The sequence below is a fragment of the Amblyomma americanum genome, chromosome 3, assembly GCF_052857255.1.
Source record: "Amblyomma americanum isolate KBUSLIRL-KWMA chromosome 3, ASM5285725v1, whole genome shotgun sequence".
NCBI lineage: Eukaryota > Metazoa > Arthropoda > Arachnida > Ixodida > Ixodidae > Amblyomma > Amblyomma americanum.
In genome coordinates, this window is record NC_135499.1 from 134,090,066 (window position 1) to 134,108,797 (window position 18,732).

The window sequence follows — 18,732 nt, forward strand, 5'->3', positions numbered from 1 at the left end:
CCAACACTTATGCTTCTACTGGGTGGCTCCGAGCAACCCTATGGTGATCGCTCCCAGGCTTGCTGTCAAGGACCACGCGGAATAGACCCAGGTGTCAGCAGGTTCCAATTGGCAAGCTTCGCCCGGTCAGAGTATGGGACCCGAAAGAGCGGAGGCCGGAAAGATGAGCAAGTGGACGTTGTCTTCCCCAATCGCCGTGAATATGTCGGGAAACACAAGAGCCTCGTTTCCGGTGGCTCGTCGGCGTTGGGAGCATCGCAGCTGGCTGGCGGTCATCGTCCGAAATCTTTACAAGCATTTATGGTAGCACTTCTGAAACGACGGTATTCATGGAACAAAAAAAGACAAAAGTTCAGGCTTTACTAAGTCTGGCTGTATATATCTAGTACAGTGCGGAAAAATTTGCCATATTGATGCAGCATGCCATGCAATGTTTTTAAACAGCCAAGGAAACACCAGCATACTAGTCTGTTGTACCCATGGCAGCTTGAATGAAAGCACAGGACCAGATAGCACTTATGTGATGCACTTTAATAATTTGCTAATGAGATTACAATACAGTGAATGAAATGAACGAGAAACTAGCTAGGAGACTAAAAGTAAGTGGATGAGTGTACAGAAACATAAAATGCAGCACGCTCTTATCTTACAGGCCTGGACAAAAAGATGATATGACATGGTAATAAGATAAATCAGCTCTTTTTAATAAAGAACCTTTATCTTTTTCTCAAAGTTATGAACACATTATCAGACTGACTGCAAGATTACATCAACTGCAGTACGAAATCCTGCTTTGCTACCATTTAACAGCAATGCGAGGGTATGCATTGAAAAAAAAAAATGCACAATTAGTATGGTGCAGCAAAATTTTTACTGACAATTCAAAAGGTGAGACAGAAATTCACCTCCTGTTAGTGTGCCTATTACTGCCATACCCCTTGTTGCATTTTTCCTGCACAAATATACCCCGTCTGCTATTTCAACCAAAAGTTGCCAATCTACACAAGAGCTCTATGTGTGCATTTCTTTTCACTTCTAAACTTTCTGTGCAAAACCTTGACTACACACTAGTTTTAACTGCCATCCAGCAAACAGAGTTTACTCCAAAGGTGCCCCATGTTACAGAGCATTACCATGGAGTTCTCAATAGTAAGAACCAGCTGCAAGTGCGATCGGTAACACCTGTGAAATGGGTCAAGCGACAAGATTGCAGTTGGAAGCCAAGTACATCTCATGCAGACTGGCCTGGCTCTGCACAGCATTATTTCGTAGTATAAACAAAAGTGCAAAAGCTGATCATGTACTTCAAATTAGCAAAAACAAAATATGACATGAGTGCTTGAATGCTGCCTCTTGCCGTCCTGTTCAGTGGTAGCTGGAAAGCTACTAACTCCAATTGATATTCATGGCAGTTAAAACAAAGGGATAATTTTTGCATCATAGTATCATTCATGCTTATCTGCAAACTAGCAAATGAAAGCATTTTGCTGAACCAAAGAAAAAAAGAACCCTTTTCAGCCAGCAAGTTGCCAACACTGCACGTCAGCGTGAAATGTTAAGAGGTGGCTAAGAAAGAAACATGTAATGCAGCACTATGTCTGAAGCTTGCAGCAAGCATTCACTGGCGCAAATTGTACTCTAGGTTGCATGCATTCACAAGCCTTGTAGAAACATCCCACGGCATGAAGCAATGGTGGTCCTAGTGGCAAGTAGACGGGGCTTTTGCTCGCCTGAGGTTGTAGCCACTCTTGTCATTCTGCAAAAGATTACCATATGATGCTGTGCAAAGAAGTGAAGAGTGCGGAACCTAGCACAAACCAAAGACAAGAACCTGAGCCAATGCACTACACTGGACCCCCAGCAAAGCAGAAAAGTGGGAACAACCAGCAATAAATTTCCCCATGTGTGCAAAGTGCACTATACAGGGTTTGCCCGAAAATTATTGGGACACATTTTTGCTCGTGAAGGGAACAGAGTGCAGGCTGGCTTCCCTAGGCAGGGAAGTTGGTCGGGGATTCTGGGTAGACACAACCCGGCTCAGTTGCCTCTGAGCCATTGCAGAGTGTGCATCATACCCAGAGTGAGCAGCTGTTTTGCTGTGTCATCAGGAATCACAATGCAGCGTGTGATGAAACAGCAGCACGTAATAAAGACAAGCGTAGCAGGGGGTGGCAGAAATTTACATGGGCGGATGAGTTTAAGAAGCTTGCAAGGATAAGGCAGCTGCAAGTGACTCAGGACCTGGTTAACTGCAAGAGATATGGGAGAGGCTTTTGTCATTCAGTGGGTGCAGTCAGGATTATGATGATGAAGTGACCAAGTTTCACATGAAACAACAAATCCTGTGCTGAGACTCACTTTACCCATGAAGCCAAAGGGAAGGATGCTATGTCAAAAACATGAGTTTTTGAATTGCACAAGAAATTTAAAGAAGGAAGGGAAGTGCGTCGATGATGAGCAATATGAAGGATGTCTGTCAACAAGCTGAAATGAGGGAAAAGTGGCAAAAGTAAAATAACTTTTGAACTCTGATCAATGCGCGAAAATGGAAATAAATGCGAAAAAGTTTAACGTACACTTTGCAGCAATACAGCGGGTGTCAGACGATGTTTTGCAGCTGAGGAAAGCGCGCCATATTGGTTCCAAAGAAGGGTTTGTCTACACAACAGAAGGAAATCGGTGTGTCATCTTGTCAGGAAATGTTGGAACGTATGGCGCTTCAGCCTGATTTTTTGGTCACAAAGCAATTATGGCTATGAAGGGCGCTTAAGTGGAGGGCTCTGGATAATTTCGATCACCCAGGCCTCTTTAATGTGCACTGACATCGCACAGCACCAAGGTATCTAGCATTTCGTCCACATCGAAATGTGATCACCACAGTCGGGCTCTGGTCACTGTGAGGTGAAAAGACAAAGCACAGAATGGCACACCAGTGGCTCTCCTCGCCCAAAATAAGGCCCGCATGAGCAAATTAAAAGTAAAATCCATGCTCAGTGTCTTCTCTGACTAAAGGAATGATCAATTTTATGTGGAAGTGCTCAAGCAGTTGAGGTTAAGGGCACACTGTGTCAAAGGTAGATGGCAGATAACTGGATCTTATCATGACAATACACCACACCACATGTTACTATGCATAGTTCATGGCACAGCACAGCATAGCAACGCTGCCCCAGCCTCGCGACAGTCCATACCTGGCCCCACCCAACATCTTTCGCTTTCCTCGGATAGAACAACCATGAGCTGATGGAAAGAGTGCGAGCAGCTTTGATGCAGTGCTTGGAAGTGGATGCGGTTGCACACTTCCAGGAGGCATACATGCATGGCAGAAACACTAGCAACAATTTGTTGATGCAGATGCATGTTATTTTGAGGAATTTCAAGCCATATTACGTGTACCTGCAATAAATATTTTTTACGAATGTAGTCTCGTTACTTCTTGGACGCACTGATATGCTGCGCACACAGAATACAAGGCTCTTACAAACTTAAGGCATAGGCAACTCCTTCATTCACTACTGTGAAGAGCTTGCTTAGCAGTAAATGTAATGTTAGTCAAAGTTATCTTCATGCCTTCAGCAAAGCAATTTCAGAATACAGTAGCTGACGGGCAATTCAGACTTGTAGGATATTTCGGACCTTGATGACGCACCGCCAGTCACCCCATAGAAGCACATACATATTCGCGATGGATATTTCGGACTTAAAAGTCCGAAAGTTCGATTTTTCAGAATAATTTCAGTCGCCTGCGGGCCAAAATCGGCCATCTTATCTGATTTTCGCTGGCGCAAAAGGCGCCATCTTGGATTGCGGTGGATTTACGCTTCAGTTGGATTGGTTGACATACTTTCGGCACCTCATTTTCGCCAGTAGAGGTCCCTGCGATCTCTGCACTTCGAGGTGGCAGCTGGATTGTCATAGCTGTCAACTTGCTTTTGTCGCCGATGTTGCCGCGGGCAGTTATCGCTTGTCCCATACGTCGAAAATTGGTTGTTGGGGGAAGGAAATTGTGCAGGAGCTATCTCACATCTCGGCGGGAAGGGATAAAGGAGGGACTGAGAGAAAAAAGGAAGAAAGAGGTGCCGTAATGGAGGGCTCTGGAAAAATTTCGACCACCTGGGGATCTTTAACATGCACTGACATCGCACAGCACACGTTTGCGTTTCGCCTTCATCGAAACGTGGCCACCGCGGTCGGGTTCCAACCTGAGTACTCCAGATCAGTAGCCAAGCGCCCTAAACACTGAGCCACCGCGGCAGGTCTCATACATTCGCTATTCGCTGTTTCGTCACTTGGGTTTCTCTGACCGTGTCGACTGAGTGGCGCTCAGTCTTCACGAAGTTACATCCGTTCGCCGTTTTGTAATTGCGTCCAGCGGTTCCACCGCATTGAGCGAAGGGTGCCTTATCTTTGCGTGTGTTTGACGAGCGGTGTGGTGCACACTCGGGTTGTGGACAACATGGCCCCGCCGGGTCCGTCAAAGAAGCGTGGAAAGTATTCGAACTAAATGCGGTGACCTTGCTGCCTAGCGTGTACAGTGAAAGCACAACTTTGGCGTAAATACAGGCGAAAATCGTCACCAGCAAGAGAAATTTTCTGCGAGAGAAAATCAGTGACATTTTTAAGCCGATTTCATCTCAATAAAGTGATTTTTTTGTACTTCACGGATTTTTTGGACAGTTCAATTATTCGGACCATTTTTTGGGTCCCTTCGAGTCCGAAAAATCGGTCGGCGACTGTACTTGCATTAACGTATGCCTCCCATATGTTAATGCAGTAGGACACTATGTCTAAACAGTTGTTCCTTGAAATCCGAATGAATGTGGTTTTACTAGCCATCATGTTATTTTCAGCTGCCTGTCGTGTCAGTTCATGTACTATTTCATTTTGTTACTCATTTTGCTTGACCACAGTGCAGGTTGCATACTCTTGTGTTGTGTAATGATAATAATATTAATTGGTTTTTGGGGAAAGGAAATGGCGCAGTATCTGTCTCATATATCTTTGGACACCTGAACCGCGCCCTAAGGGAAGTGTAAAGGAGGGAGTGAAAGAAGAAAGGAAGAGAGAGGTGCCGTAGTGGAGGGCTCCGGAATAATTTCGACCACCTGGGGATCTTTAACGTGCACTGACATCGCACAGCACACGGGCGCCTTAGCGTTTTTATGGCCGCTGCGGTCAGGTAGTACTAAAATTTATAGGTTCAAGCCATGTTATCTATACCTTTCTCTGTTATCCCCTTTTTCTGAGTATTTTTTTCTTACTGAAAAAACATTCGATTTCATATCCGAAGCAGTTTCTCTTCATATTTGTATTCAATTAGAAATTTTAAATATTCGCACCCCTCTAATTTTCAGTACTGTAATAACCTCTGATCACACATTCTGATTTCAGCAGTTCTACTCGAATTGGTATCTGGATAGCATGAGGAATCTTTTGAATCTCATGCTACGATATCTTCTAAGAACTTCTGTATAGGGCTTATTTCCAGTAACGTTCTACCGTTTCAAAAGGCCATGAATTGCAAAAGGGCTAACAAATTAGCTGCATATGCATTTTTCCATGAATAATGCTTCCTCGACCAATGACACGGCAGACTACGAGAGAATAATTAGGTGCAGAGTTAGCACCGCCTATGCCCACGCAGATGTGCACGTGGTCTCCGCACACACTGGCCTCAAGCGAGGACACCACGCTGGCTTCTGAAGCTTCCTTCAGGCAGGGATTACGTGCAGCGCGGACAAAGTACTGCGAGGCAGGAGTGTGCACAGACAGGTCATGCATACTTGCTCTGGCTAGACAAAGCCAGCCCTGCTCTGAACTGTACCCGATTGTAAGTCGACCAATTTTTTTTGAAAATCCAAAGTTGGGGGTTGACTTACAATCAAAACCAGTGCATGGCACCATCAGTAAAAGGGAGACAAACTAGATATCAAGATGCTACGGCATGGTTGAAATTTTATGTTTGGTCTATGGCTATACCCAGTAGCATTAAGGATGAAGTTAGCGCAAAACTTAGACAGACACCGAGAAGAAACACACCAGACGACAGACGAGCGCTCGTCTGTCTAAGTCTCTGTCTCTGTCTAAGTTTTGCGCTAACTTCATCCTTATCATGCAAAGCCAACTTGCCCGACAACACGCTCTTCTGACCAGTAGCATTAGATTCACCCAGTACTAGAAGATTTTTAAATTTTATTTTTAACTTTTAACTGCACACTCAGCACTTAAGGTAGTGTCGATAGTTGATAGAAGAGCCGCTATTACAATCGCGGTTGCGCCGCCATCTGGAATAGCAGTGCCTGATCATTAGTGGTCTCGGTCCGGTAAGCGTTCGGCACTCGTTTATGGCTACATTCAAGATGGCAGTAATTCTTTGCACTGAAGAAACGAACAGTTTTGCTCAGGGCCACAAGTTCGACGCTTTGGAACAGTGATACAGGTGCGGCGGCTGTAGTGATGCCAAATTTTTGGCTGTTCCATGTGATGTCGCAGTGTGGTTGCTTCGAAGTATGGGATTTCAAGGGACGACAACATGTGTGGTTTTTTGCAAAGTGGGGGATTTCGCTGGACGACGTTAAAATAATGTGCTGTAGGACCGCAGCAACGATGATGAGGGATGCACTAGTGAGGACGATGATGCCCTACAGACTCAGTGCCACGTTTCTGCCACAACGTTGGCAATGCCAACGCATAGAGCGCACATCTGTCGCCACCGCTAACCACCCCCACATAGGTTAAAGCGCAACTAAGGTGTTCACTGTCCAAGGGGACCAGTTATGTGCCTTTCCTTTGCTCTCTAAGCTCCCGCACTTCATCCGTTCGGCTGAAGGTCACTAAAGGTCAAAGCGATGGAGCCGAAAGTTGGTTTTGAGGAAACAAAATGGCACAGTAACTGTCTCACATATTTCGGTGGACACTTGGACACTCGAACGAAGGAGAGAGAGAAACATGTCACTTGGTTGTGACACCACACTCCGGCTGTTGCAAGGCTGTTTTCTTGGAGCCGAGTTTGCTCACTCCTGCTAGGCCAGTAAAGCTTCAGCTTTAATAACAGCACCTTCATTTAAATACCAGGTGTTGATGACATACTGATGGCCAAATCAGATCTTTTACGCTGAGTGTGGCGCACCATCTACTGTGGCCTCATGCAAAGCAAGCCAGGCTTACTGGTACCTGGTAGGAAACTTGTTACCAGACCGTTGGTGCACAGTGTGTTGCGAGCAGAGTCGTAGTAAATGTGTTAGACGCTTTTCACAAAATGGAGCAGCTGTATTTGAGGAGCACAGTCAAAAGCCCCAAATGATTTCGACCCACATGTGTCTTGCCTAATTTGCAGCGATACAAATGCCAAGGCTGAAATGCTTACTGGCAGCATGGTTCCCATCAGAAAGCTCAGAACACTAAAAGTGCTGGTGCATTTATTATGCAAGAGTTAAGCAATTGCTCTGACATCCAAAATAGCACATGCATTCATTATGTAAATAAATATGGTATGCACACAAGAAATAGCTATATTCAAGCTTACCTCCTTGTCTTTAGAAATGGTAGTGTGGAGAGCTGTAATAAAGGGTGAACCAAAGGTTACAAAGCATACCTAACACACCGAAGAGACACTTTTTAAAGACGGTAAGGAACTGGCTCACTAATTATCAATACGTACTACATGCAGCACTGTTTAATTGAAAATTCAGGTTTACAGTCAGTTCTCACCAAGCCCTTTCACAGATTGCAAATTAACACGCATATGTATGGATATGTGCGTAGAGCATGATGAAACATCAATATATTGCTGCGTTCTTGAAGTGCACAACTAAATTGACATCAGTAAATTGTGGATGTCATACCTTAAAAATGCTGGGAGCGGAGAGATTACTGAACTAGCTGGATAAGTAATGATAATGTTGCACCAGAGCACGTTGGAGGCTATACTACTAATCTATCTTTTGCTGTTGGTGCCAAGAGGTCATACACATGCAAAAAAGGCCTAGTGGATGATGATACACTTAATTAAGATGTGATTAACGGAAAAACCCAGTGATCAGCATCGCACTCTAATCAGGCATTTTGAGCTCTGCATAATTCAAGCAAATTTTTGGTCTCCTTTAAACAGAAAGTAAACTGCTCAAATGTTAAAAACAAAGTTGATAATCCCAAATGGGGATGTCACTTCAATACTATTTCCTACTGACCATTTTGTTCAAGCACAGCTGGCCGTGCCCAAAACGGTGCACAGAATGAAAAAAACATTGTGAAACCTGAGGGAAACTGCCAAGCACTCTTTCGACATTAAAAGGCAATAGTGCAGCCCAACAATTTGTTCATGTGCCACTGGTCACAGCTGCACTTTGAGGTGCCTTCTGACAAGTGAGCGAGAAGAGCCACAGTTCAATAGCTGCTGTTGCATTAAAGCAGCCAAAGGTTTCAACGGTACCCTTGCATTGGTGCACTTGACATCCCCCTCAATACTGAAGCTATTAACGCCAAGTGAACAAACGCAGTGTAATCATACCAGAGTGGCACTGTGACTTTTCTTCCTGTCTCAAGGGCATGCTACAATATGTAGCAAATGATTGCCAAAATGTTGCAGCCCTTCTTCAATCGCAATGCAACCAGTTGCAGGACAACCTACGTATAAATGTCCATTTAAATGGCATGGCAGTATACACGGGCTTTTTAGGTACCCAAGAATTATGTCTTGTTGAGCTGCAACATTGCTATCTCAATGCGATGAAAGGATGAGGCTCTCAAATGAAAGTTGAACTGTGTATGTGCATACGTACATGCACATACATGCACAACCCCAGAAGGAACAAGAAAGGCTGATCACGCAGATGTAATATACTGTATATTGCCACAATAAGTTGACCTGTTTTCCAAACATATCAAAAATTGTGTGGGGGGGGGGGTCACCCTAAACGCAGATGCAACCTAATTTCGGGGTCAGTTTCGGGCTGGTTTTATGGGGTTTAATATCTCAAAGCAATTCAGGCTATCAGGAACGCCATAGGTTTATGGGGGTTTAACGTCCCTAAGCGACTCAGGCTATGAGGGACGCCATAGTCAAGGGCTCCGGAAATTTCAACCACCTGGCGTTCTTTAACGTGCACTGACATCGCACGGTATACAGGCCTCCAGAATTTTGCCTCCATAAAAATTTGACTAACGCGGCCAAGATCGAAATCGCGTCTTTCAGGTCAGCAGCCAAGCGCCATAACCACTGAGCTACCATGGTCCGCGGCAGCAGGAGTGCCATATGGAGGGCCCAGCATAATTTAGACGCCTGGGATTCTTTAAAGTGCACAGACATCTCCCAGTTTCTCTAGCATTTCGCCTCAACGAAAATGCAGCTACCACGGCGCAGCTGGTAGTATTTGTACCATGCCGGTACCTGTTTCTGGTATGGTGCACAGAGCTCCACGTGTCAAAAAAAAAGAAAAGTGATTCGTGTGCAAATTGATACCACTAACGTAAATTAGAACCGCATGCCATTTACCCGGCTCATTCGTGTTGGCGACCGCTTTCCCGGAAAGCACAAGCGAAAACTTGTGGTAATCTCCAGAGTGTGCACCGCACCGTGCTGGAATATGAAGCTACAGAACTGTTGGCAGTTCGGTTAGGCACTAGCCAGTCCAGCTGCATATGAGTTTAGGACGCAGAATGAGGTGTCGTTTTCTATTCTTTGATCCCCATTTGCTGCTACTGCTGGTTTTGTGCTTTTATTGTTAAGCACTTATTGCTTCAAGCTGCCTATGAGCCATGATGCCATCCTGCGGAAAGCTACATAACAAAGAGTGCGGTGGCAAAAGTGCATGCGTCAGTTCGAGTTCAAAATCAGCTTACACATGGCAATATGCGGTAAGTACAAAAGAAAAAATGAAAGCTTTCCGTTCACCTTGTCTTTCCACTATACCACCATTCGGCTTTGCTAGAGAGTGCTCAGGTTTAACAGCTGGGGTGTTCTCTTTGAGGGCTAGACGCCTTTGCTTGGGACCACCAAGTTTGGTGGAGCTCTGGGTGGCCGATCTAAGAAGAAAAAGAACAGAGAATGAATCAACAAACAAATAGCCAAAGTTTACCCATGAGATGTGCAATGCTTTGCAAGCTTCCTAGTAAACAATGTCAAAGCTGTCAGGAAAAACACTGTTCTCGGGTTGTCAAAGCTGCCAAGAATAGTAATGCACTCACGAAAGCAGCTGATTACTGCTCACAGCATCGCAGCAAAAGACCACAGAGTTTCACCACCAATATCAAGGTGGCCTTACTCTACCATTCTTGGACCCCTGTGATTTTTAAAATTATCACCATCATTAACGTCATCACTGGCCCAGATTACATCCACTGCAGGACAGAGGCCTCTTTTTTTTGCAATCCAAGGAATAGTATCCCTATCCTGTGCCACCTGCAGCCACGTTATCCTTGCAAACTTCTTATCTCGCCTCTCCACTTTCGGTGACTCTCGTCTGCATTTCCTTCCTCTTGGAACCCACTTTGTTACCATAACAGACCACTGACCATATGTCTGCGACGTTACACGTCCGGTTTCCCTCTAGAATTTTTATTCCCGCTAGGATGCCGTTAACTCCTTTTGTCCTTTTTTCATTTATGTATGCTGTTCTCTGTTGCTCAAAGGTTACTCCTTTCAACAGCACCTTGCGGTGCCTTCCATTCACATGCATGCTTTTTCCGAAAATGCTTGAATGAACTAAAATTGTTGGCTGCAGTAATGCGATCACATTCATTTAGCTGTAAAATTTTAACCATGGCAGCCAATGGCAAACCTGTTGAATTTAAACTGATTTTAGCCCCAGTCAAGATTCAATGACAGCGTGACGCAAAGGAAATGCAGTTCAAGCAGGACGTCATGTACTGCCCATCACGGTGTGACAGCAGCCATTCAAGCTAACACTGCCCTGCTCACTTCTATCCTTGGGTGATCGTCTAAAGACAGGGATTTTAATGGCTCAAAGGCCAAGTACTGAAAGCCAGAGAGTGCTGGGAAATCGTGGGGCAGAAGCACGAGTGGTTAATAACATTAGACAAATGCTTCCTTAGTATAAGTGCAGTAGGGTACAATAACGTTCAAATCAGCAAAAACAGAACATAACACGACGTGTGCAGAACCATGCATGCATATGAGCCATGGTACCTCAGCACACAGTCCTTGTCTTGACAAGGAATGCAAAAGAGACACTGGAAGAATGAGAAGTTCAAAGCCTTACCAAAAGACAGCATCATACAACAAAAAAAATTGAGGCAGATGCAAAGGAAGAGATTGTTCTGAAGAAATATATTTATTTACAAAATCATTGCCTGTATCGCACAGTCTCTTGTAAGAGAACGCAATGTTATTTGATAAATCAAAGCAAAAATGTTCTGCGGAACGCCAAGCAACTTGAGAGCTGCGGAACATTATATGTTTCATAGTGAGCTTGGCATGCAGTGGTAGCAGTATTTTGCTCACCCAACCGAATAACCGGTGTCCGATTTATCGGTCGGCGACTGTACATTAAACCCGTTGTGACTACATCAAATTTCATGTTTGCATATTGCCAAGAACAAGCGTTGAGCTGCCTTAACCTCTTGTGTGCAACAATAAACAACATGGCACACAACTTAAATTTAGTTGGCACCTGTCATGAAAGCTATCCTTTCCTTTAATAGCCAGAAAACACCTTTCCAGACCAATTTATGAAGCGGCCCAGTGAAGGCAGCAAAAAAGGCAAGTAGAGAAAAACTAACCTTTCACACAGCTTGCTGTGGGCATGTGCATGCAGTAAAGACCGGACAATACATGTACATATTTCAAAGGCAGATAGTATATGAAGTGTGACGGCAGTCTTTGTATACATGCAATGAAACAGACTTCTTTAAAGCACGCAAGCTAGCAAATGAACTGCAACTTGCAAGCTCATGTAATGCTCCAGCAAATTACACCACTTACTATGGAGCAGAGCTCAGTTAGAAGAAAAGGAAAACTCGTGCCACTTTCTCACCCTGCGGTGCCAAGGCTGGCAAGGGCACTCCTTGTGGAAGCTTTCCGGTTCATTTTGGTCCTGCATGAACAAATACACCCTCTGTGGAAAGCACAATACGAATGAGCAAGCTCAGGGGAGCACACATTGCTACGTGGCCGCCAACCGAAGAATGAGACGCGATGATCGATGGCAATGAGGCGAATTTAACGGCTGCTGGCCTAGCACAAGCACACCGTCCCGCGCCACTGCCAGCTTTGTCTTCTTCGTCACAATATAACACTGGTCATCAGAAGGCAGCAACCGCTGCAGACTGCCACTTAATCCATAGCAGCAGTAACTTCTGGAATTTTCCCTCAAATGTGAGTTTCGTCAGATATTTGTCCCAAAAAAGGCAGCAAAAAATTCTCTTGCATGCTGACATTTCAATGCTGAAATTATGGCAGCAGACAAATACTATATGAAAACAGGAGCAATGAAAGCACAGAGGAACTGTTTATTGCTTTGCTTGCATTGTACTGAAGGACTCATTAATTTGGCCTTGCTTAATATAAAAACCAAGGTTTTTCAAACGGAAGCTATGGTCCTGTCAGCACCGAGTGTTTTTGAAAAGGCTCTCTGTTATTTGACCAAATTTTCGGTCTCTTTCTGGTTCAAATTATCAGGAAAATTATTCCACCAACTTAACGGGACTGACAGCGGAAGAGCGCTGTTTAGACCATAAGCAAAAATATGACACTAACAAGGTGAAAGATTTTGCCAACTTGATTTAGGTGGTCACACCTGTTGGGCTGAGATCTTTGTGAAGCACTAATCTGGTTAGCTGCATTTTAACTACTATACTAACTGCTTGACATTTCATAGCAGCACATGCTCGTATGATTGAGCAAAGAAATGCCTGCCAGCATATATCAAGAGAATTTTAAGACTGGGTGTTCGCCCGAGTGCAGGCAAAGCATTTTTTAGCTGCAAGCCCAACAGTTTACGTTCATGGTTCTTTTCTGTGCAATACGCCACAGCTTCCTATGCGTACGGTAAGTGGTACAGAAATCGAAGAACATACGAGGCAAAATGTATATTTCAATCCAAACTGCAAATAATATTGCAGCAAAGCACAAGAAAATAGGCACTTTTTTGGGCACATAGTATAGTGCTCATAGATACATAGCAGCCATTTTGGAAGGCTACTTGGAAGTACAGAAAAACCTCGTTATAATTGGGATATCATAGGATAAGACAAAATGTTTAACTGAAAGTTTAATTATGGGGAACCAAAAGACATGATAACAAAGTGTCCCATCAACATCACCAGCATACGTTTATTTCCTGGAAAAATCTATACCGAATCATTTATTGTCCCATGCGAGGAATTTGCATGACTAAATATTTTCCACTGTTCTGCTAACTGGTGCTGTGCGTGCACAGTGTCGAATGAGCCTACACATATGTCCAGGGTTCATACAGAATATTTGGCTAAAGGTCAAGCAGAGTTCCAGGGCTCAGGACAAAAACAGGCAATAATTGAGGAGGGCATGAAATATTTTTTGGATTACATAGATCAGGCATCCCTTGATTCTTGCTTAGTTCTGACTCCCCTCTCCACAGCTACCACCTCTGCTTCCTTTGCCCCTGGCCTTTTCGGCAGAAACTGTTAGCCTTGACAAGGAGAATTATGTCATTCTTAAACTCAGCATCCTTGCAGAGACTTTCCGCCGACTCCCAAAGAAATTTGAACATGCTTTTGCAGCTCTATATATTTTTTTTCAGATGATTTCTCAAGATCCAGCTCCAGCGCCTTCCTTTTCTGACATGCTTGCTGACTTTTCTGTTACGTTCTCCTGATCATGTGAAGGCATTCCAGGCGATTCTTTATCAGCATGCATGAAATTTCCATCAGCATAGCTGTGTCTGCATGCTGCTGACCTGTATTTATGCTATGAGCTCCTTAGTTAACTTTTGAGTGTTGATTCCCTCAGTGTCGTCACATCAATAGTCTTCTGGCACAACATGTGTATTGCTCTTTGCGGATCACTCAAGTCCTACAGACAATTAACACCTGCTTTCTAAATTAACAATGAAAAAAAATTTAGCCACATTTCAACGAATAAGCATGGCTTTTTTCCATGTTCCATTTTTGGAACATGGGCGTTTCACATATACTGAATGCTAATGTCATTTGAAACAACTTTTATGGTGTGTGCAGTGCAAATTTTTTCTTCTTGCTATCTGCAACCAATCTCATAGCTGCTTGCAATGTCTCCGCAAATTATATCAAAAACCATTATGCTTGCAGAATGCTTTCTTTTGCCAAGCAAATGTCGCAGCATTCAGCACCTCAGAAGCCGTGGCAAGATGGGAAAGCATTTCTTGAGCAATGGCTTTTCCACCTTGGCTATGTTACACAAGCCCCACGACGACCAATGAGCGGTTCAGTTCCACGATCACGTGACAATCGTCTGCACTCGCCTAGCGCTGCCTTTGTCGCCTTCAGGTGCGGTGTACGCTAGGGGAGAGGCGGGGGTGTATTGAAGTACTAACAGCGGTATCACTGCTGTCAAATAGAAATGTTCCAGATAAGGAATGTTTGCAGGATGGAAAGTTGAGCCAGTTGGGTGACGTTCATTTTAAAACAAAAATACAGCACGAACAGACAAAGAAGAGGTGGATGCAGACACAGGATAATTTTCTTGCAAAAACAGGGTGTGTGTATCGGTTCTCGTGTAGCCCCGATACTCAGTAGTATTTTTCTAGCAAAAGTAGACATAGCGATCAGTGAAAATCTTGACGGTCTTGCCTTTATGATCTGGAGATATATAGATGACTTTCGGGTACCAGTAAATAAGGGAGGGCACGCTAGGCATGCAGTTGATGTGTTGAAAATGTTTAAAGAGAGCGCTATGGATCTGAATTTCACATTTCAAATGCCGGAAAAAGATGAACTTCAGTTTCTAGATCTAAGACTAATGTTCAAGGAGGGCCATACTTGTTGGGTCAATAAACCACGCTCCAAGAAACCGATACTGAATTTTTGTTCAGGGCATTCAAAACTGGTAACAAACGGCATAGCTCTCTCCTGCCTAAGGTCTGCTCTAGAAAAATCTTGTGTGCACTCCATAGCAGATGGTGTTTCCTTGCAGGTGCAACGACTGACTGCGGCAGGTTTCCCGCTCTCAGTTATAACACATGCACGCGAAAAAAAACTAATTGCCAACTTTAGGGGTCTCCGAACCATGAACGGAGGTGAAGAAACGGGAGCCAAAAAGAAAGGAGTGGCCATTCCCTACGTGCATCACATGGAGCACAATCTGAGGAATGTTGCTTGCCATTTTCGTGTTGATGCGGTTTGCTCAGCACCCCTAAAGCTTCAATGCTTGTGTCCGATGACAGGGCAGCCGTCCAAGAATGGAAGAAAGAAATGCACCCCTTTACGTGTTCACTGCGGCACGGATCAAGATTTGTGGATTGTGTGCGTTTGGTGGTGTACCAGATTCCTTTCACTTGCCAAAAGGTGTATATTGGACAAACCGGATGATGCTTGAATATTTGCCTAAAAGAACACGAAAAAGCATCGTCAGATGTATCTAACCATTGCGCTCAGTGCGAAGATAAAAAGAATTGTAAGGCGATATTTGAGAGAGCCGAGGTACTGTACCGGCACCGAGACCAACGTACCAGAGAGATTATGGAAGTGCTTTTCATAAGGAAAAAAATAACCGCTTGCATCAGCCAACCCTCTATCACATTATTTGATGCGGAGATACAGTTCTTGCATAACACCTGATGTGCCATGGGTCAGAGAAAAGGGCGCCCCGTGCAATCTTTTGAGTTTGTTCCTGGTGCTGATTGACTCATATGATTGCTGACTTCGCCATTTTTTCGGTCGCTTTTATGTACGTGTTTTCCTCCTGAATAAAATTTTAGTTGCGAGACAGCGCTTGTGTTGTGCACCTCTTCTTCCTCTGTCTTCTCTGTTCACGCTATATTTTTCTTTCAAAAGGAATGTTTGCATTGAACTCACTGTCATTTAAAGACACACTGTTGGTTTTTTATTTTTCTTCCACGAAATCAACAACTGTTTGTCATTACTTGCATTCTGTTTTATTCATCTCAATTTTATTTTCCTGCAGAAGGGCTCCTAAACACTTGGCTATGACAAGGTCCAAAATATACCGATTTAGAATCAATAAATAAAAGTGATTAAACTATTTGAAAATGAATATTATAGTTGTGACATTTTGCACAATTATCATATAGTATGTGAACACAAAAATATCGAAGGGCATACTTTAACGAGATATAAATTGAGTTTCATATGTTCCAATTTTGGAACATTGGCATGTAAACGGTTAAAGGTGTTTCACGCCATGGAATTAGTACATGTGTCTGACTGGACCGAATGGTAGGCCCAAATTATTCAGTATACCGAATTAGTGGGGTCAAATTATCGAGATTTTACTGTACCGCAATTTTCAATGGCATTTACGCTGCTGGAATGGCAGATTTTATACAAATGATAAAGAAAATGAGTGCATGCTAGATAGAGGATAAGGGACCAATACTAAATGTAGGAAATCTGCACCTATAGTTTTGTTGCAACCAGATTTATTACGAGAGGAGGTCATCACTTCCAACATGGCTTTTAAGTGTTAGTATATTAAAAATCACCATTACATAACCATTGAGGACAACCTCATCCAATTACTGTTCTCATTAAAAATTGGTTCTTTGACTCCTTCGGCTATACTGATGTTTATCCAGCAGCTAAATACATTTATCGCTGAGAAAATCGGATTTAAATATCTTCCTGCCGGTCAAGTCAAACTTTTTCTCCCCTTTTCTCCTGACATGTGATATGAAGAGGGGGTTGACTTACCCTCGAGGCAAACTACAATTGCGTAAATATGGCTCGCACATTCGTCCAGCAATGAGGTGCATTCCTCCCTTTTCTATAGAGGCTACAGTGCATGCTGGACAATAGAAATAAACAGCCACCAGAACGAAGGGTTAGCTCCAAAAATATGAAATATTTAGGCATGATGTACATTCCAGTATGTCACAGCAATTGGACACCGACAAAAACGCTAAATTTGGAGAGTACAAGCATCTCTTCAGGCATCACTTTTTTGCAGTAGTACCACAGAGCATCTACAAAGCAAAAAACGTAATTACTGACTTTTACAGATGCAGGCAAATCTTATCCAACAATCAGTTCAAAGGGAAATAGGGGCTGTTGTACAGCTCTTTGTTGAACTAGCATGAAAACGCTGATCCTATCTTCACAGAAAGAACCAATTTACAGAGTCAACATTATGTATGGCATACCCCTACCCCACAGTACTTTATTACACACAAACAGTCTTATACCCGTGCCAGACGGGCAAATTTAATATCATTAAGTGCTTAGTGCCTTAAGTTTTAATGGCATCTGAGCGGTGTCATACGCATAAATTTAATGGCATTAGCCTCACTGCCATTCGCGACCTACTGAGTTTGCCACAACTCATTCGCCCGGGCAATATGTATTCTCGTTCCCATTCCAAATGCAGAAAAGCATGTGACCTTGTGACATATAACTTCCTACCCAGTAGTAAATGATTAATTCAGAATAATTCAGTCAGACAAGGCATCTCTGCAGCATTTTTACCAGCTCTATTGACAGATACTCTTGGCATGTGTGCTGACACATGAGTTTATGGCTATTTTTTCAACTTGTCAAGCAAGAACAGCAGCATTTTCTGCAAAATAATTTTTATATTGCATTTGAACAACATTGCCGAGATATAGCGCTCATTAGCCCCGTTTTTATTCAGATGAAGTTTTTGACTGCGTTGCAAGCGCTATCGTCATCGTGAATTTCGTATAATGACATTAAAAGTGGACACGTAACACCAACTCCGAAAATAAAGGCATTAACAAACTTAAGGCCTGAACCATTTACTGCCATTTCTTGTGCGCGTGTGGCACGAGTATTACAGTGGCTAATAGCCAAACAACCAGCATAGTCAATATGTGCACAATATTTAAAAAGAATGCCACAGCTGACATGCCAGTAACTATTACACATGGTTTGGCATGCTGTTTGCTGCAATAAAAGGCACAAAGCACATCCAAATCATCATCAGCAGCAGCAGCCTGACTACGCCCATTGCAGGGCAAAGGCCTCTAACATGTCTCTCCAGTTAACCCTGTCCTTTGCCAGCTGTGCCCATCGTATGCTCGCAAACTGACATAATACTACTATACCTATCTGATGCAGCTCAGTGACAGCTGCACACACACCTCACCATCGCAAGTTCCGTCGCAAGGAGTCATGCAAGTTCAATCAACATGACCTAAAAACCAAAACCACACTGAGGGCCGACCTTTAGTAGCCCTAAAAACCATGCACAGGCACATAGCAAATGGCCATACCCCATGCGAAGCTGATCTCCATGGCAAAGCACACTTAGCATAGATTCATGCTGAAGTCAAGCAGCATGCCATTACAGATCTCCAAGCAAACCATCGCACCACTACAGAAGCCAAACACAGTGCTGGCACTTGAGCAACAATGGCATGATTAGGAAAGCTGGACATCATGCCACTATCGATGACAAAGTGAAAATGCGCTTACTTTTCGGAGTCTGTGAACAGAAGAGAGAAACGAGCTGGCTCAAATAGAAAAGTGAAGTCTGGCAGCTTGAGTGATGAGTTCTTGCTCTCTGGTGCTGCTGCTCCAATTTCTGCGAAATAAAAACGACAATGAAACAATAAAACTTCC

At 43.6% G+C, this 18,732-nt stretch overlaps 1 protein-coding gene across 2 annotated transcripts in view; it reads right to left on the bottom strand.

Annotated features, from left to right (window-relative positions):
• Window positions 1-148: 148 nt before the first annotated feature.
• The window catches only part of LOC144124944 (uncharacterized), a 32,777-nt gene continuing 14,193 nt past the window's right edge, over window positions 149-18,732 (bottom strand). The window contains exons 5-9 of one of the 2 annotated variants that reach the window (XM_077657908.1): window positions 18,586-18,694; window positions 11,994-12,053; window positions 9,893-10,023; window positions 7,526-7,557; window positions 149-312 (exon numbers count right to left, since the gene is read on the bottom strand). In XM_077657908.1, coding sequence (XP_077514034.1) covers window positions 289-312; window positions 7,526-7,557; window positions 9,893-10,023; window positions 11,994-12,053; window positions 18,586-18,694 — 356 coding nt within the window. In that variant the 3' untranslated portion in view covers window positions 149-288. Of the gene's footprint in view, window positions 313-512; window positions 1,757-7,525; window positions 7,558-9,892; window positions 10,024-11,993; window positions 12,054-18,585; window positions 18,695-18,732 lie in introns of those variants that run through there. The other variant, XM_077657907.1, reaches the window with a different exon arrangement.